The sequence below is a fragment of the Dipteris shenzhenensis genome, chromosome 30 (genome assembly GCF_047967505.1).
Source record: "Dipteris shenzhenensis isolate YYH24624 ecotype China chromosome 30, Dip_SZ_1.0, whole genome shotgun sequence".
Lineage (NCBI taxonomy): Eukaryota > Viridiplantae > Streptophyta > Polypodiopsida > Gleicheniales > Dipteridaceae > Dipteris > Dipteris shenzhenensis.
Window position 1 is genome coordinate 17,348,476 of NC_141625.1, and position 20,716 is coordinate 17,369,191.

Here is a 20,716-nt window from a genome sequence, read left to right on the forward strand (position 1 = left end):
TGGGGCAAATCTGTGTCTCTGGTGTATGGTTTATGAGCAGAAGCACTCTAGCCTCCCTTTCAATGTTTTTAGAGTTTGTTTCTCAGTGTATTCAAATAATGGAAGTGGCTGGAGATGATGCAGTGTGGATGACAACTTAGTTATGGTTTACTGCCCTTTAGCTTGCTAGAGGCCGGCTTCAAAAGGTGCCATTTATGAGAGCAAGGAGGCCTTCTTTATCTAGCAGACCCGTCACCCCATGAGTGCTAAACCATTCAGCAGAGCTGTTAATATGTTTACCCTCATTGACTAAACACAGTAGGTATAGGTGCCTATTCTTTGGGTGGCATTATAGCAACAGCAAGTCCCCAATCCATTTCCATAGGTCACGAGATATCACATCCAATGAGAACAAGCAGCAAGTACGCCCAAGTTTATGACCCAACAAAGCATATGCAGACACAATGTAAGAAATAAGTGGTGCACTGTCACCAACAGATATAATTGGTTCGTTTGTGCTTCCAATTTTATATATGTAGTATTACAAGGAGATACGTAACGTGCACATACCAGCAAGAACATAATCTCCACAAGGATGAAAAGCTATAGAGCGAACGTTATGTGTATCCTGCCAAATACACAACCTATCATCAATGCTTTGAAGACAAGTCCATTTGTCTACCACAACTTTATCCTACATGGTGCCACATATTGACAATGCACGTAAAGTAGTCACACCAACACCTGCGATTACGCTTACAAAGTAAACAGAATACCTGTATGACACGAAAAGCTCGCTTTGCTGCTGTTTTAGCAAAGTCAAAAAACCTGCCATTTGATTAGGATAAGCACCGATGTGGATGGAAATTGCACACTTTGATATTAAAAAGTAGTATTCACAAATCGTGAGAAATCCTAGTCACTAAGGCTTGACCTTCTTAAAATGCCTTAAAAATACACAAATCTTGACTGTCTTTATAGTTGCAAAAGCAAGCGAAGATACAAGTGAAGAGGACGCTTGGACGACCATTGAGAATGATAGACCAAACAACATCATCAGCCAGCCCTCTCTGTCACACAAATAGAATTAGATGCAGACATAATGAACTGCCGCAATGGAAAACGCCAATCAGTGGCCGCAATACTCACCTGGAATGGTGGGAGGCAAATTGAAACTGCAGCAACTAAGCTGCCGAGACAATGAATTATCAAACTCTAACCTAAGGAGGTGAGGAGGTGTCAAGGTGAAGCTTCCCCTTCAAACACGTGCATAGGCCACTCAACAGACCACTAAAATGGTGCCATGTGGCACAGACCTCATGTGGCTCCTTAAAAATATGTAGCCACTACAAATGACAAAGTCACAGGTGGTCCAGCCTAGGCCTTTAGTCATGGGTGGTCCAGCCTAGGCCCTTGCGCCTGATCTACCTCTCTTAAGAACCTATTACTCATCCTTATCACTAAATCACCTCAACTGTGAATTAATGAGCTAACTCTGTATTTTGTTTCAATTTTCAGGGACATTATTCAAACTTATATGTTACTTTACCTGCATATGTCTAACCAGTATTAGAGGACGAGGCTAGCAATAGACTACCAAGGAGCCATACGACACCAGACTACAGGTCGTGTCCACTGGATCACAATGAGAAGTTCCGCTGGCATCACATATACACTATGTACTATGAGGGAACTCTGCATACAAAAGGCCTCCTTGCAGAAATATGCAAGATTCAAGTCTCAAGATGTCACTACCTTTTATAAAGCAACCTGTTTTGCCCTTGTGAACACAAGTAGACGATGATAAGGCTCCTCTTTCCTAAGAGGTTGACATTCTCTAGTTTCCCCCCCCCAAACAATCTCCTTAATATTTGGAGGACTCCCTACTTTTTATATAATATTATTTTTCTCACCTTTTTTTGCTTCATTGAGAGATGCTTTAGGAATGTTATTTCCAGCTACGAATGATTGGATTTCCATATGCATACATATTTTACCATTTTTATTAATTTCATTCTCAACCTTAACCAAATCAGGCAGCACAACAAATCACGCCATTTTGTTGGTTTTCAAATTGTACTATGGTCTCACAAATCATTCAGTCAGTCTTGTTGATAGATTTCCTCTTCTTCCCCCTTCTTTCTTTACACAGTAACACTGGAGGATCATTGACGGTTACTGAGAAAGGGACCATAAAAGAGTAATACCAGATTGCAATTAATAGATTACAAACTACCATACAGTAGAGTGTCTCAGCAGTGCACTGTGGTTTAGAGACACACATATTCTAGTTGACGACAGAGCTGCCCGTAATATCCTGCCTTGAATTTTGTATAAGGCATTAAGCTCTCTAAATCTAAGCTATACGATCTTTGCATCCACATACTAGGAGTTCAGCCTCAGAGACTTGAAAAAAAAGAAGTAGAGATACTTAATAGTGCGATCTTTTGCTCCCGATATCAACACCGCAGATTGTGGATGAAAATCCAAATCATTAATTGGCTGCATCAGAAATTGCACAGAACACGTGAGACCAAATCTTGACAGATGCAGATATTAATACCCTATGAATGCAACATGCGTACAAATGCTACTCCTTTGAAAAGGAAAACTACTTAGTCAAAGACTTCCAATGAACAAGAAAGTGCACTAAAAGACAACACTGCAAAACCACAGTATAATAAACACTTTTTTCTTAACCTCAGGTTCATTAAACACCCATATCTTTCTCAAGAGTGGCGAAAGAAGACAGAGAACGAGGGATGTGTTGTTTAAATGTCTTGGTTTTGCCATGTTGTTTCAATGCAATAGACAAATTTGATTCACTCTTCTGTAAGAACATGTAAAAACATTTCTTTCATGGGCAAAATCAGTTTTAATAGCTTCTGTGCAGTTGGTTTTTAGTCCAAAAGGGCAAGTTTTCCATTTGTCATCTGATTTTGAATAGGAAAAGTCTTATCTTAACTTTAAGAACCTGGCAAAAGCAAATTTACCATGTAAAAGACACTGGAGAGTCTCACTGATGAGAAAGCATTAAGAGAGACACCCTCAATAGATAAAACTAATCCAAGCCTTAAGTTGCTATGGTCTAATCAGTCGAGAGCTTTATGCCTTGTTACAAAAGGATAGAGCATTTAAAAATGCCAAATACACAGGAGAAACTCTCTGTAAAGGCCATTCAACCTTATCTTTGGACCTAGTCAAACCCATATTTACAGTTTGCTAGAAATAATAGAACTTAAAGGAGGTTACTCCCCAAAAACAACTAAAATTTATTCACCTGCATATGATCGTAGAAAGTCCTGATGACAGGCCGAAGTGGACCATCCCTTGCACCACTATCTTGCGTCATCATTTGACGAACTTTATCCACCTAACTCTTTCAAAACAGAGATTAAAAGTGATCAATTGAATTTGATCTGAGAAAGATCTAGTTTCATTTGTGTAGCCAATGTTCACTTCTAAAACCATTAGTAAAGAAACAAGGAGTGAGGCATCTGACATTCAAAGCTACATGGCTTAATAATAGGATTTCAGAAAAAAATGCACACCTCAAAAAGCTTGATGGAAGTGTCTGCACTTCCAGTTGCTAAAAACCGCCCATCTGGACTGAAGCGTGCACACCTTGCCACGTTCTGCTCCAACCAAGGGAGAGAGAGGAGAAACAGAGAGAAAGCCAGATTCAAAAACCAGAACAAATTGTTTATTCTTCAAGTGCAAGAATCAGTACCATGCAATAGGAGACTGGCCACAAAAGCAACAAAAAAATTAAATCCTCAACAAACAGACATTGATGAAAATATTCCATTGAATGCATGTTCTTCCCTTCACCCTTTAAGATGTGTGTGAGGTTTAAAATTTTAACCTATGACAATATTAAGATGAAAATAAGTTCAATGCATGTTCGTCCATTGACCCTTTAAGATGTGTGTGAGGTTTAAAGAGTCCATCCCATGACAATATTAATACCCAAACAATGCTTAAAAATGTAATCCTTTCATTAGCTCCTTTGAAATCAGCACCAGTACAATATCATGAGTTACAGTCATTTTATCAGTTGGCATGAAAGCTCATTAGAGATCTACGTTCTTTTCCAATGCATCACACATCAGATAAATATAGCCCTTTGGTTAAAGAACTTTTTTTGAAATTTACTACGACAGAAGCACCTGATGCCCAATCTGTGACCTGTCTTCTGTACAGTTCAACACCTGCACGCATTCCAAGACTGAAGATCTCACAAATTTAATCATTCTTCTTCCCTTGTTGCTCGCATTTCTAGCCCCCAATGATTTCACTTCAATCTACTGACTGGAGGACAGTGGTAAAAATATTGAATAACTAAGGAAGGTCCTTTTCGGTATGTAGCCAAGTAATTCCAATGATCACCTTAAAGGCCCTGACTCGCCTCTTTTTGAGTACACAGAATTTGGCACATCAATATGGCAGAAAATAAATAAACAGGACATTATATCTTTTGCTATCATGCCTTGTTGATGTTGGTGGGGGGTCGCTAAACACTGGATGTAGCTTTGACCCCGCACAACACTATCATTTAAATAAGCTGACATGGTTGGGGTAGTGAAGATTGCACTGGCCATTCTGAACATCACATCACCTTACCTTGCCTACAGCCTGCTTTTGAGTCCACCCTAAAGGACACCGCTTTTGATTCCACCTTACCTTACTAGCACTTCAAACTTGATTGTGAGTGCTCAATAGCAGTTGCAGATCCAGTAACTCTGTCATGAGTGCTAAACACAGTGGGTGCTAAATATCACTAACAACACTATTGTTAGTGCTAACTAGCACTTGCTACCTCTACCGTGAGTGATAACTAGCACTTACAGCTCTGTTGTTATTGCTAATTAAAACTGGAAGCTCCACTATGAGTGCTACATAGCCTTTATGATTCTAGTGTGAGTGCTAACTAGAGTCGTGACAACACAGTCAGTGCTAGCTAGCACTTGCAGCTATATTGTGAGTTTTGCCTAGCACTTAGAAGTCTATTGTGGTGCTAACTAGCTCTTGCAGCTCCATTGTGAGTGCTACCTAGCACTTACAACTCTACTGTGGGTACTATATGTCTATGGCTTAAGGATGACTTGATAAGGACCCCTCCAAGACCTCCCACAGCTCAAAAGGTCTATTCGAAGTCATTCATGGAAAGCAAATTTGTAGTTCAAAATAAATCATCTTTCTAAGCCTTAAAAGAAAAGGCATGCCTTAAATGCATTAAATTGAAGCCATTGGAAATACAACATGGTTTCCTAACGGATTACTACCAAAGCAAACATTCCCCTGTGAATTGAGTTTTAATAGAGAAAAACTATGCTGTATGGCATAAAACAATTCGAAGGCCAGAGTAGACGGCTTGACCTTGTGCTCTGAAATATGCCGCGTATCATGCTTAGGAAACTTTTTTGAAGGCCCTTTTGTTCCCTGTACTGAGCTGCTCAAGATTGTTTGTCAGAATCAAACTTAAGAGCATATATGGCAGAAAGTTGAAACAGAATTCCGAATATTCTCTTTGAAAACACTTTCAGAAGCAAAAAACCTCATTTGTAATTGGAAATCAAGCACACCTGAAATCCGGAGAGTTTTGAGGAAGAATTGGCAGTGGTCCATAGCATGCAGAAGTTGTTCCTCCGGTTGTTGCCATGTCAGTTGCAGCTGCTGAGCCTGTGACTCTTGGATTCTCATCTCTTTCAACTGATAAGCCCTGAAAGAAAATTGGGATGGGTGCTTGCCGGCTTATACATAATTCTATAGGATTTGCCCTTTCCAATACAATAAATATGCATTTTAAAAATTACATGGAGCTTGGGCTAAACTGTGGTACAACCTTGTAAACAAGATCCAGAAGCTTGTTGGCTGGGACTTCCACATTCAGAGGTGTCATTGTTGCACTAGCTACAGCAGTAGCTGCCTGTTTTCCAAAAAGAGCCAAGAATCGGATTCAGATAAATGAGAAAAAAATTTATAGTCTAAAATGTCCTTTACAGGTATAAACCTGGCAACATGTTAGCAAATCCGAATCGAAAGCAGAGCCTGATCTTTAAAGATGTATGAGAGGGGACAAAACTAGAGGAATAGATACCATAGTAGAAGAGAAAGTAAAGCAGGAGAAAGCACCACAAAGAAGGGGATATGAGAGGGTGAGCCAAGTGCAGGGGGAGAGGGCGGGAGGGACTTTTGAAAAATGATCAAGTACACACACATCAATGCCCCCAATGCACCAAGGGAAATGAAGTGACCCTAGCACATCAAGGTAGAGAGAGAGAAAAGATGAATGTGAAACGGACAGCTGGAGACCCTTTTTGACACCTAGGCCGATTGAGAGGAGAAAAGTCATATGCTCCCCAAGAGACGCTGCTTAGACTGACTGGACAAGAGACCAGCCAGGTGGGTGCTCCCAACGATGACTAGCAAATGCAAAAACAAAGGTGGATAAGAAATCTTAAGATGTTCCTAGAGCTCCAACAGTTCGTGGTAGGAGAGCCTTAGCTGTTCCTAGAGCTCCCGATTTCACCAAGAAAACCAGAAACAGAGCAGTTGAGCTTGAAGCTAGAAATGTTGCCAGAGAGCTACAAACAACACCAAGAGAAAGCCGTAATTCCGTTGTTTAGAATGCTCCACCACTGCGCAAAATATTAGGAGTTCGACAATGATAGAAGGTATGGCAGAACATAGTTTTTTTAAAAGTAGGTCGAAGGCAAGGCATTGTCCTCAAATGTGCAATGATGAGCATGATAAATGTTAGAAGCAACAAGGTGTGAGCACAAGAGCTCTCTCTCTCTCTCTCTCTCTCTCTCTCTCTCTCTCTCGGAGATGATATAGACCTTGCCCACGCCTCGAACACCCTTGCTTCAGTAGTACAGGACGCCACCACCAGATCCTTCCCTACGTGTGGCACACTTATGCATGCTCCTTATATGATGTCCTGATGTAAGCACCACCGGACATGTCCTCTATGCCCAGGCCCACTACCTGTCACTTATTTACCACACAAAATATACAGGCTGCGCTCCACCGGCTACACAACCGGAAGGCACAGGACCATGAGGACCTACAGACTGAGCATTTTGCACATGGGCAGGAGGTCTTAGCCCCAGTCCATGCTGTATGCCATGGCTTCCCACTGGCATGCAGCACCACTATTGTTGTACCGATACACAAGGCAGAAGCCTTGGAAACTACCGCACCCTCATGATTGGCCACACACTAGCCAAGATTTATGGATCGGTACTAGAGAGGGAGATCAGCAGTCATACAGAAGCACGGGGACAGCGGGCACTAGTGGCAGGCAGGATTTAGGAGGCAGCACTCTACACTAGATCACATCTTCACTCTGAGGGCTATCATTGAGGCGGTGAGGTCCAGACACCAAAAAGTCTACACGTGCTTCGTAGACTTTCGGAAGGCCTTTGACACAGTCCCACGTTCCCGCATGATCAAGAGACTACAGGAGATGCAGATTCCACAAACGCTGATATGGGGGGTGATGAGCCTATATGAGTCAGTCAGAGGCAGAGTTCATGCCCCAGTGGTCTATCGGATTCAATCGAGAGCACGATCGGGGTGAAGTAGGGTTGCCCCCTCTCACTGACTCTCTTTGGACTTTACATTGATGAGATCACATCCTTCATCGACCGCTTGGGAGGCGAGGGATCATTACTGGCAAACTTCATGATACAGATATTGCTATACGCTGATGACATAGTCCTTATATCATCTCCAACGGAAGGGTTGCAGAGACATCTAGAGTCCCTAGAGGTGTTTTGCAAAGAGAGAGACCTAACAATCAACCTTGGGAAGACCAAGGTTATGGCCTTCAACACCTCACGAGCAATGCTCTACCAACTCAACTTTACTTATCGTGGCAAGCCAATGGAGATAGTACAGTCCTACACGTATTTGGGAGCAATCTTCACGGGACCCCTCTTCACGATGGCCCATGCAGCCCAGGCACGACTCACATAGGGGCGGAGTGCTTTGACTCGACTAGAGCGAGACAATGCTTCCAGGCACACTTCCAAGATCCACCAACGAAGGTGTTACCAAATTGGTACTTCTCCCAACACATAAAGAGGAATCTTTATGGCATTAACAATGGTCAAGAAAGTTAACATTGGTTAACTAGAATAAACTCTGTTTTACTTTTGCTTTGCATTGGTAAAAGATAACTGTGGGGACGCTCACAAGGGACTAGGATAAGTCCAAGAACTAGGAATGCATGTATTTCGCTAACTTCTAATGGGTTAAAGTGTTGGAACTTGTTTGTGCAATGTGTAGGACCTAAGAGAGTGCAAAAAGAATCCAAGAGTGGGAAGAAAAGCACAAAAAGCAGGTCCCACGAGGACTAAAAGCATGAACAAGGGGGGCGCCTCTTTAAAAGTTGGGCCCATGAGATAAAAAAGGCACCAAAAGCACCAGATAAAAGAAAGCCTAAAAAGCTTGGTTTTTTTGTAAAAAGTAGCTTTTAGAAAGCAGGCCCTAGCTTTTTGCTAGGCCTAGTCTATAAAAGAAAGGCCCCATGCCTCCCAAATTCATCCAAGAGTTGTACTCAGCTTCATGCTCTTTTCAGAGCTCGTTGTACAAAGTCTTATTCCATTGCAATAAAGACCTTCGGGAGGGTCCACCCTTATTTCTGAGCCCTAGTGTTGCGTGTGCTGCTTCTCTCCCTCTGTTTTATCGCGAAGAATCTTTGAGATAAGTGCTGCAATTCTGATTTTCAAATTTCTGTTTGTGTTCTCCAGTTTCTATCACAAAGTTATTGTGAAATATTGCAAAAATACTGCGTGGAAGTAGCAATCTCTGTTCTTTCTCTCCCTCTCTCAGTCCGTTTTGATTCCCAGAAGAAATCTGTTGCTGCTCCTCGTCAGGTGAATCTATTAGATGCTGTTTTTCTCTGTTATCTATGAAATTCGAAATCTATCTTGGTGATTATCTGCTGTGAATCAAAGATCTAGGCTCCGTTTCCAACAACTGTGATTCTTTTTAGGGTTTCAAAGCTGAATACAGATCCATTTTAGGGTTTTTGGTCCGGTTTCAGAAGGGCTGGCTTTTCGATACGCTAGTGCAGCCAACTGCCATGTATGCAGCGCCTTTTTGGGGATGTGATCTCCCGAAGGCAGAGTGGAGGAAATTTGAGCGGCTACAGGTGATCATGGGGTCCAGGATGATTCGGTGTAAGCCCTCAAACCCACATGAGATAGTACAAGCAGAGTTCGCCATGACACCTCTCCAGGTTGATGCCATCTTTCAGACTGACTTTCATCCACAGAGTTTGGGACTCACCTCACTGGAGACCCCAAGGCTGGCCCTAGAGTCATCCAAACGACTAGTAGAGGGCGGGGCAGACACATGGTATGCACGTATATCCACCTGGCTTGCCATGTATCCAGATGGACAGGCTTCCTCCTTCTCAATACAGCATGGGCGTGCCTCCTAAGTCCGATCCCACAAGATGAGATCAACCATATCATACGGTTAGATCTCCTCCAGCTCCACACATCTCGGTGTTAGGGAGGGGACCAAGGGCTCTATCTAATGGAGATGCGCCGGCGTAGGGAGACACTCCTGCGACGAATCAGAGAGCAGCACGAGGCAGCTAGACCGTAGGACATGGAGGCTGACTGGGCAGAGCGACGCGTCACAGACTTCTATACATATGAGTGGACTCCACGGCACAGTGGCGTAAAGGAGGAGGAGCTAGCTGAGATGAGGGCGGCCTGGATCCGTAGAGAGAGCCGACACGATGCCACTGAGAGAGGGACACAGAGATCACGTGTGAGACAGAGAGTGACCAAAGCACATTCTATTGAGGTCTGACCTATCACAGCTTTCCTCAGGGGGGACCGACAGAGACGAGGGGTGACCTTAGACATCGCCTAGAGAGTTTAAAGATCGAGGAGACCGCCCCCCGCCACAACATGGGATGGCTCGACAGACAAATATAATTTCATAGCTCACCAAAGAGCCATCACTGTGCCGGGCTTCGGTTTCTGAGTCCCAGCTCCGAGATCAACCTGATTCAGCTTGTGCTTGACTAGTTATGGTTATGGTTATGATTATGATTATGATTATGATTTTGCTAGCATAGATTAGTACTCAGCAAGGGCCCTAGCCTCTTACGGACGTTAATCTCCCTCTCTCTCTCTCTCTCTCTCTCTCTCTCTCTCTCTCTCTCTCTCTCTCTCGTGATGGAAAAGTGATTATCCAAGAAAGAGCTGACAAAGGGGATAAGGGAGAAGGGGAACTATGACGGTGTCAGATCCGGGAGGGGAGTGCACAAAACAAGCTGAGTATGGCTGTATGGAACTGTAATGCTACCCTTTGGTCTGACCCAAGTGGCTTCTCGGAGACACACAGACAAAGACATCATCTTCTACACTAAGACACATGAGAGCCCGAAGAGAGGGCTGCCCACAGTGACATAGGAGAGAGCTGAGGAGAGAGTGTGGAGTACAAGGCTCTCGAGGCATAGCTGTCCTTTTCAAGACACTTGAAACCACTCATATATGCGGTACAAAGAGAGGAACATGCACGTCATATGTGGATACGAGTCCAGCTGCTAGATGCCCGACCAATCTTCATTGCAATATGCTACTTCCCTCCACACACGTCATCATATGCTCATGATGTCACTACAAAGAAACACAGCCCTTATGAAACGATACATGATGATATCATAGAGTTCAGACAAGGAGACACCCTCCTTCTAGGGGATTTCAATGCAAGGACAAGGGATAGGCAAGTGGGCTTACTTGACTTCACATATGAGAGAGACCCCCACATGATGCCGGAGTTAGATGCAGCAGAGCTTGGGATTCAGAGACATTCTCACATGACAGCATACGGGCGACACCTACTTGAGCTAGGAGCTGTTCACGATCTCATCATCTGCAATGGCCTTCACAAATGGCCATCATCTGGGGGATTCACATGTTTCCCACATGGAGGTAGGACTAGCACAGTGGTCTACCTACTGGGCCCATTGGCTTTTATCTCACGGATCATGACCTCACTATACCCCCCCCCACTCATAGCCGACCACTCATATCTGACCTTCAGTGTTCTTGCTACTACGCCACTCACAGGGAGAGTTCATACCGCAGCCCGTACCCAGATCCACTTTGACCATGCCCTTGATCAAGTGTATGTGTGTCACTTAACCAAAGAGCTTCCCGCCCCACTAGAAAGTGATTTAGACCTCACCCACGCTTCAGCCACCCTTGTCACAGTGATACAGGATGCTGCCACCAGATCCTTTCCTACGACCCCATCTACACGGGTACGAGATGGGAAGATGCCCCAAAACCCCTGGTTTGGTGATGTGTGCAGAGAGATGCGAGCCCACCTCACACGAGAGCAAGCCTTGGGTCAGTTAACGTCATATGAGGCACAGCGGATCTTTCAACAGCTGACACACCACAAGAGACGAGCCTTCCTCACACAGGATGGATGAGATCATCAGATCATTTCGAGGAGGAGACCCAACCACTGGATGGGGACTTCTTTCGGAGGGGAAGCCACCCATCCCCATTTACTCATCCAAGAGTATGTCACACTTATGCATGCTCCCTATATGATGTCCCGAGGCAGACATGCTAGACATGTCCTCTATGCCCAAGCCCACTACCTGCCATCTATTCACTACGCAGAATGTGCGGGCTGCACTTCGCCAGCTCCACAACCGGAAAGCGTAGGATCATGAGGGCCTACAAACAGAGCATTTCCCACATGGGCAGGAGGTTCTAGCCCTAATTCTTGCACAGATGTTTAACCTTACAGTTTGTCACGGCTTCCCACTAGCATGAATCACCACCACTATCGTACCGATACACAAAGCAAGAGACCTCATGGACAATGGGAACTATCGCACCCTCACGATTGGCCGCATTGGCCAAGATCTATGGATTGGTACTAGAGAGGGAGATCGGCAATCATACAGAGGCACGGGGGCAGGGGGCCAACAAGTACTAGGGTAGGCAAGATTCACGAGGCAACACTCTACTCTAGACCACATTTTCACTCTGAGGGCTGTCATTGAGGAGGCGAGGTCCAAACGTCAGAAAAAGTCTACACATGTTTCGTAGAATTTCGAAAGGCTTTCGAAACAGTCCCACGATCCCGTATGATCAGGAGACTAGAGGAGATGCAAATTTCAGATGCTTATATGAGTCAGCCAGAGATAGGGTCCGTGCTCCAGGCAGTCTATCGGATTGAGGTGAAGCAGGGCTACCCTCTTTCATCGACTCTCTTTGGACTCTACATCGATGAGATCACATCCTTCATAGATTGCCTAGGGGGCGAGGGTTCATTACTGAGGTCCGACCTATCACAACTTTCCTCAAGGAGGACCGACAGAGATGAGCGGTCACTCTGGACATAGCTCAAAGAGCTCAAAGAGCGAGGAGACCACGTTCCCTACCGCAGCGCGAGACAGCTCGCAGCAGCCCACCAGAGATGCGTCACTGTACCAAGCTTCGGTTTCTGATTCTGTCTCTGAGTCCCAGCGCCGAGACTGACTTGTTTTTTTTTTCTATGCCGACCTACACATCACTAGAGAGTGGATATGGGGTCACATTGAGGCAGCCATCAAGGAGGTTGATGAAGAGAATGTGGTGCAAGTCGTCACCAACAATGGCTCCAACTGCAGGAGAATGGAAAGTCTCCTTGAGGAGAAGTACCAAAGATTGTATGGACTCCTTGTGCTTCACACTCCCTCGACTTGATGATGGAGGATATTGGAAAGTTGCCTTGGGTGTCTGTTGTGGTCGAAAAAGCAATGTAGTTAGTGGCTTACATCACTCGTAAGCCACATGCACTAGGCCAATTTAGAAGGGAGTGCAAAGTGGGAGCTTGTGAAACCCTCCAAGACGCGCTTTGGCTATATTGTCCTCGTGCTTAGCAGGTATGTAATTCTCTCTTGAAAATTATAACCTGGCTCTAAAATTTGTTTGTAATTATCTCTTGAAATTTCTTCTTCACCAAGGGCTCACAAACGGGTTAATTTTCATAGGCTGGTTAAGACCAAAGAGAGCCTTAGTCGAATGATGACCAGTTCATATTGGTTGGATTGGAATGATTCGAGGTTGCCTGCTAGACAGAATGTAGAGGGGATTGTCTTCGACAATCAGTTTTGGCAAGAAGCGTTAGAATGGGCAAACTAGGATAGGGTCCTAAGCTTACATGTCAAGATGCATGGAGTTTTTATGGGAATCTTTGACTGTGGAGGCATGGCCTTCTGCTATGATTTCACCTTGTTTTGTAAAGGATTCTCCTCAAGGAATATCGCATGATTATTGCTCGGCTGCCTCTCATCCATTGATGCTATATCTATGGTTAGTTGCCAGGGTAATGCGTGAGAGCGATTGTTCGATTCCTTGATTCTATTTGTAAGCTTTCTTTCATGTTCTAGTTTGTAAGATCCTCCAACAAGCCTAGTCGGGATGAGGAGGATCCTTGATGGCTTCTACTTGTAGTATTCTGTACATGCAGTAATAGAATAAAAGTAGTTTATTTCGTTTTAATTTCGGTGTCTCTTTCTCAAGCTATATTGTATGTGTGTGTGAGGTGAATTCAACAGTTGGTATCAGAGTAGGTCATCTGATGGCGTGAGAATTCATTGTCTGCATGCGAGCTCTGTAGAATAAAAATTTCATGCGCAATGGAGACCAAGTCAGAAGCTATGCAGTTGGTGATGTTTACTGGCAGCAACTTCCTTGCATGGCAACTGTCAGTGCCACTTTACCTCATGGAAAAAGGGTTGTGGTCAATTGTTTCAGGAGCTTGTGAAAAGGATTCGGATAACTTTGTAGAGTGGGAGATCTGCAATGAAAAAGCTCTTAGAGCTTTGGGCACCAGGTACAACCAGCATCTCGACTTAACCTCCAGTGCTGCAAATAATTGGTTGGCAATTGAAGCTTTGTTCGGTGCCCATCTCAAAAACTCAAAGGTGATATTGAAGCAAGCATTCTTCAGTCTGAAAATAGACGAAACGGTTTCTTTGGGAGAGCATCTGAATAAGATGCGATCAATTTCTTGACTTGAAAGTTAAGGTAGATGATGATGATATCAAAGCAATACTCTTAACAAGTCTGCCACCAGCATATGACAGAATTGCAAAAATTTGATGTGTGAATAGTGAGCTGTCCCTGCCACAAATGATTGCAACTCTCTTGGACAATGAGCGAAGACAAAAATTGGATGGAAGCTTCGAAATGGATCGGGCCTATGTGTAGAAGGTATCTCTCGGGAAGAGTAAGGTGGCAAAGAAGGACCTAACATGTGCATATTGTGAAAAGCCAAGACATCGTGAAGAATACTGCTATAAGAAATGAGAAGATACAAAGAAGAAGAACAAGGCGGTGGAAAAGACCAAAGATACAGCACTTGCAATAGAGACTCACAAAGATGTTGCAAGTGTGTGTGAAGTTGAAGGTGTCGACTTTGACGATTATGCATTCGAGGTTTGCAGCTAGGTCTTGAATAAAAGCATTGTAATGCCGAAAATACCCCGTAGGGTTGAGGCTCAGTCTGTTGTTGTTTTCTATGTCAGTCTAGGTCTTATAGTGTTGAATAATAAACTTAGTTGTCTTTTCAAAGTCTGATCAACTGTGAGCATTTCGAGCAAGATACATTTTGTGTTTTCACTTTTGTTTTGTGGAAACGTTTGGTGCTTGCTCGATTGGATTCTATGTCGACTTGGAGGCAAACTCTTGCTGTGAGATTTGCAAATTTGTTGGCAGCAAAATTCGTACATCACTGGTTATCTTTTGGAGTCCCCCATCCTTCGTTTGAGGGGGGTGTTAGAATGGGCAAACTAGGATAGGGTCCTAAGCTTACGTGTCAAGATGCATGGAGTTTTTATGGGAATCTTCAACTGTGGAGGCATGGCCTTGTCCTATGATTTCGCCTTGTTTTGTGGAGGATTCTCCTCAGAGAATATCGCCATGATTATTGCTCGGCTGCCTCTCATCCATTAACGCTATATCTATGGTTGGTTGCCAGGGTAATGCATGAGATCGATTGTTCGATTCCTTGATTCTGCTTGTAAGCTTTCTTTCATGTTCTAGTTTGTAAGATCCTCCAACAAGCCTGGTCGGGATGAGGAGGTTCCTTGATACTTGTATTCTCTACATGCAGTAATAGAATAGAAATAATTTATTTCGTTTCAATTTCGGTCTCTTTATCAAGCTATATTGTATGTGTGTAAGGTGAATTCAACACGGAGCCCTTTCCATTCAATTGTCCATAGAGCCCTTGTACTTTGTGCTTCGATTGTTCAACCACGAGGGTTGTACTATGGGCCAACTTTATGAGTTCATGTTGAAGCTTCGAAAAGCCACAGAGGATTGCCCTATCCTCGAGCAAAGGAGTTAAATACTAAAAATACAAGTCTTGTAACTTGCCCTTAATACTCACTTCTATGTCATATTTTCTCTAACATCTTAGCTCAAAGTTCTAACTTGATTTCTTTTGGTAAACAACACTTTTTCAGAAAAGATGATATATTAGCGATTTGGAGGAAGAGATGAGATTGGTTTCATAGGCCAATCCACACTATCGCACATATGCTCCATCCCTTGTGGAAGGAGCCTACTAAATGGAATGATCACGTGCTTGTGAGCAGATGGACCTAGTACTTGGAAAAGTATGCAAACCATGGGTCTAGAATAGGTGAGCCTTGAGATGATTTGAGAATCTAGATTCAAGATTGGCAATTTAGCTGCTAGCTGCTAGCATGCCACATGGCTTGCAAGTTTATATGATTATTTATCTAATTATTTTTGTATTGCAAACTGCAATAGAATTGAAGAGGATATAGTGGAGTTCCGCAATGACATTGGTCATTTCTCCCGTGCAATTGCCAAGGAAAGAGACAACAAGCTGTTGGCTCTTACTTGGTGGGAGAAATTTGGGATTCTAAATCCCTCATTGTAGACCCTAGCTATTCACATCCTCTCACAAGATTGCACATCAGGTCCAGCTGAGAGGATATGGAGTATATGTGCAAACATACACACCAGGAAGAGAAACAAGTAAGTTGTATAAATGGATGCTCAAGTATGTATGGGTGTGTGGATTTGTATGTGTGAGAGCATATTTTTATACTATGGTCTACACCCACTTTGGGCACTGATGAGTCAATGGGGATGTCATAGTAGCTAGTCCCTACTATGCGTGATGGAGTTTATGGTTTTCAACCTTATGAGTGACTATCATGAGATTGAAACTGCACTATGTTGTGTTTTTACAAGATGAGTTTGAAAATGTTCCTGGATTCATCTAGGTATATAAATATCTTTTCGCAAAAAATTCCATTTTGCAACTTGTACAAGTACTAGGTCGAGAGAGGTCATTAGTCTGTTGTTTAATCCCCACCTATCTGCAGCGGGAACCTACATACGGATAAATGGTGAATGTCTCAGTGCAATGTCATACCATTAAAGTAACGATTCTCTAGGATTAGGGTTACATTTTAGAGTCATGTCTCCTTCATAAGAAAGGCCTAAGCTCACGTTTTTAGGGTACTTGTAATCATTTCAAACGACCCCTCTCTTGTGTGAGAGCTCCCCCTTGACTCAGACCTTCAACAATACAGCTATCCATGGTTTTGTGAGCTTCCATCACTCAGTAAAATTCCAACATGGTATTCCTATCCATGCTTCCAGCATCACATTGCAAGAGATAGATCGGACAAAGCCACTGCTTGTGTAGAATCTAGTATCCTATGGCTGAAGCATCATTGTGGCGCTGATTTGGAGAGGCTTGTCTTGTTTGAGGAGGCTGTAATCAAATCCTGGCAATTTGGAAAAACCGGGAGGTGTCAATTTCAGTTAGTGTAAAAAAAATTTCATCAAACTTCTATGTTGTTTGAGCATCAAGTGGAGGCCACCTCAATTTCGCTCATTCGCAGACTTTTATTCATTGATATTTGCCTTTGAACGAATCCCAAGGCAGCTATGCAATGTATGAACAGGGCCTTTTATTTCTTGCATTCACTGCACGCATGTGAAGGTTAAACCATTTTCCACTTATATCCCTGGATCTTTTATAGCTTACTGTCATCCAGATTCCAGAGCATACAGCCCCACATGTGACGTAAACAAAAATTAAGGCTACGTAGAAAGTTTTCGCGGTATATTTCAGCATCCTTTGTAGTTTCTCAACCCCACCTGTCAACAAGCGCACTCTTCCAAGACAGCCCACTAGCTTTCTGTGATTTTCTGAACCCCAACTTTTGCTAAAACCACAAGAAAACTATTTTTTGGATTCCACACTCTAGAAGATAGGCACAAGTCAGGTCTGAACATATTACTGCTTTTGGTTTGCCTTTCAAAACTAGAGGCATCAAGCAAGAGTCCAATGTCTCATAGTTAAGGTCATATCCCCCTGTATAAAAGAGTAGCACTATTTGATTCTCTCATGGTTTTGTCAAAGAAGGTGAAGGACAAGATCCCTGTCTTCATCTTCACTCCAGTAGAATCCCTTACCTTTCAAGCCAAGGGGTGTGTGGTATTATTTCCTACTACGTTATGTGCCAAGAATTGTGCAACAAGTAGGCTGAGTTGACTCATGAGCTTGATGTTCCATGCCATGCTTGCAGAAAACATCAATTAAGTGCAGGATCGTTGATATTAACCAGAAGTTGGATCCACTGGTTAGGCTTTAATGTAGAGTTGCTAGGATCACAGATTGAATCGAAATTCGCATTCCTTGGGTGCTTTCTAAATGGTTGTCACAACCTTACAGTGATGATTAAATGTTTATAGGGTTAAGCCTCCCTCACAAATGGCTTATAATCAGGTCTTCTGAGTTGCCCAAGCCCTCTTCATTGCCATAGTAAGCTTTCAGATTGCTATTACGTTTAAAAAAGCCCTGGTCAGTATGCCCAATTTGCATCGGTGTGCATCGTATTTTGTAAATGTAGGTTTCACACCATATAACGTATCTACTGGCCTTACCAATTGGTGGTGGTTGTGAGGTCCCCCAGATACTTAGCATGCTATGTTTTACTTTTGCGGCATTCATATAGGCTTGTAGATCCTCGCAAGGACATTTATGCACCATGCATGGACATTCCAGAGAGTTCCATTCTAGGTGTCTGATCTAGAAGCACCTCAAAGGTTCCCCTATACTGGCTCTATAAGTCCAGAGTCGGACATCCTTCGCATAAGTCTATCAGTCTCACTGTCGTATTCGCTATCCTCTGTTTTACTATGGTTGTAAATCGCACATGTTTTAAGCAACATAGATATGCAGGTCTCATCACAGCTTTATGTTGAGATGTTGCGTTCGCATGGAATCTCAATTTCCTTCACCGTTAATCTCAAATCTTCTTCCTTGACCACTCCAGCATTCTCTCACGACAGCTATGTGTGTTGTAATGTTGCTTTCACATCAAGTCTCTCTCTCTCTCTCTCTCTCTCTCTCTCTCTCTCTCTGCTGTGCTCTATAAAATCAAAAGAAACAGAAAGCTTTCCTGCACAGTGCACAGCCAACTTCAGCTTTTGGGTCTTGCGAGTAAGTTTTAAAGTACAGATTGATAAATTGGCCATATGCTTCTTCTGCCACCTGCTGAATGAGAAAGAGCCTAGAAATCTTGCACTGGTTACTCTCTTCGCAGAAGTAATACATATTCAATAGATTCAATTCCAACCTAAGTAATGAAAACTCAAACAATGCGTTGACTTTCTTGACTTCAGCAGAGAAAAACGGGAGAAAATAGAGCGGCAGGGTTCGTCTGATTTGGAGTTCTTATATGTTTGGAGGTATAGATGATGAAAAGCGTTCGGGATGTCAAATGTGGTTATAATCATCACCCCAAAGTGACGAGCACTTGGACAGCCAGAAGCTAAGCACCAAAAACTCACTAAGTCACCTCTCTTGACTTGTACCTGTCTGATTTGATCTAGAATGGAGGCCGGATGTTACAACTAGATATGGACATTGCAGCATTGGAAGAAGAAGACCCACTTGGATTAAGTTGTGGTCGCGAAGGTGAGCAACGATCAAAGCATTGACATGGCGCTGCAGCTGACCATCACGCAACACTTGTTCCACAGACATTCTCTCAAACAGCTGAAGCTTCAACACGAGTCTCGCACAACGAGAGAAAATCTTACACAGAGAGAGAGAGAGAGAGAGAGAGAGAGAAGTTTCCTAAAGTTTTGATGCTAAGGTTTTCAAACTTTCAAAAACACTCTTCCCTAGAGGATGTGCCTCCAAGGGCCTGTTTCCATGCGCACCCAGGTGCTTGAAAACGTCAGGCAGATCGGTGGCCAAACGAGCCTCTCCTTTTGACCAAGGGCTGCATTGGTCAGTAGTGGCCAGCCTGTCGTTTTCATGCACCTGGGTGTGCGCACCTTGGCAACATAGAAACAGGCTCCAAGACTTTCGCCTAGTGGTGGCTTCCAATCCCAAGGTCATCGGTTCGGGCCACTAGGTGGTTGGGTGTGTGTGTGTTGTATGCGCAAAGCCTAGTGGTTTCGGCATTGGGCTTCCAATCCCGACGTCATGGTTTCAAATCTTAGAGGCCCGAGCCTAGTGTCCTAGTATGTGGTTGGCGGGGGGGGGGGTGTGAGTTAACCACATTTGTGGACCTTGTGCCCCTCATCTAGGGCGGGTGCCCCTCGATAGGACCATGCGTGGGTGGGTGGGTGTTTTTTTTTTGCCTTTTTTAGAGGGTGTCATGCTTGCACATGGTGCATTGAATGGATCTAGGCGTGACTTTATAAATACCCTAATTCTTCCTTATCCTTACTCTCAACAAATAATGGCTTAGACGGTTAGGCATTCACCAATTGCCCTCACTCGTATCCCTTGAGATACCTACCTAGTGCCCAAGTAGATGTGCCTCTAGAAGTTGGTCATGAGTATCTGAGTGCGGAAAGGGGGAAAAATAAAATCTCAACAAATTATTTCATACATATAATTCAACCTAATAAGAAAAGTAATTGAAAGGACCAGTATTTTTTAGAAATTCAATTTATGTCTTAGGTGAAATGATGGCATACCCAATCAAGGGGATAGCTCTAAAATTTCTTACAAGTTCTTACAAAGGGGAGACTTGAACTCATGACATCCATTACCCACTCGTAATGGTTTACCCATAATTGAGTCCCAAGAATATCAAAGAGGGTGAGAGGAGAGAGTGTGTGTTCATTATGCTTGCAGAAGTGGTTGAATGCACCAATATGTTGGGGCAAGGGTTCACCACACGTACAAACCAATGAATGCGATTGTGAATGGGTGAGGTTTTCCTTGGAAAGATAATTGCTTTCTTTTGGCAAGATTGTAGTCCATAGCACCTATACCTAGCCTTTTTGGGTAAAAGGGACCACAGCCAAGACAAGAATCTAAGAGTGGGAGAGGGTGAGAAAGTTTCATTATTCTTGTAGTGGACTACTCGAATATCTTGCATATTGGGGTAAGGGTTTACCGTAACACTATGCTCTTCTACTAGCCTAGTTGTGCTTTATGTCATTTGGGAGCTCATCTCCTTGGCTCATCTAACTTTGCACACATGCACTTGGATCTTTGTGTGTTGGTCTTTTTGAGCTCCACTTTGTGAGTTTTCTATCAATCGAGATCGTATGCTTAGTACAAAATGATTGAGAGATTCATAAGTGTTTTTCATTCGACAAGATTGCAACCATCGTTCACGTACCTAGCGTTCTAAGGTAAGGTGGACCATAATTAAGTTATGAGAGGATGAGATCGAGAA

At 43.4% G+C, this 20,716-nt stretch overlaps 1 protein-coding gene across 1 annotated transcript in view; it reads right to left on the minus strand.

The window, feature by feature from the left end:
• Positions 1 to 19,249, minus strand: part of LOC147881786 (Transducin/WD40 repeat-like superfamily protein) — a 61,901-nt gene extending 42,652 nt beyond the window's left edge. The window contains exons 1-9 of the mRNA XM_087401678.1: positions 18,967 to 19,249; positions 5,825 to 5,908; positions 5,565 to 5,701; positions 5,359 to 5,431; positions 3,531 to 3,614; positions 3,260 to 3,352; positions 2,411 to 2,481; positions 756 to 807; positions 550 to 607 (exon numbers count right to left, since the gene is read on the minus strand). Coding sequence (XP_087257804.1) covers positions 550 to 607; positions 756 to 807; positions 2,411 to 2,481; positions 3,260 to 3,352; positions 3,531 to 3,614; positions 5,359 to 5,431; positions 5,565 to 5,701; positions 5,825 to 5,908; positions 18,967 to 19,059 — 745 coding nt within the window. The 5' untranslated portion in view covers positions 19,060 to 19,249. The remainder of the gene's footprint in view (positions 1 to 549; positions 608 to 755; positions 808 to 2,410; positions 2,482 to 3,259; positions 3,353 to 3,530; positions 3,615 to 5,358; positions 5,432 to 5,564; positions 5,702 to 5,824; positions 5,909 to 18,966) is intronic.
• Positions 19,250 to 20,716: the final 1,467 nt, after the last annotated feature.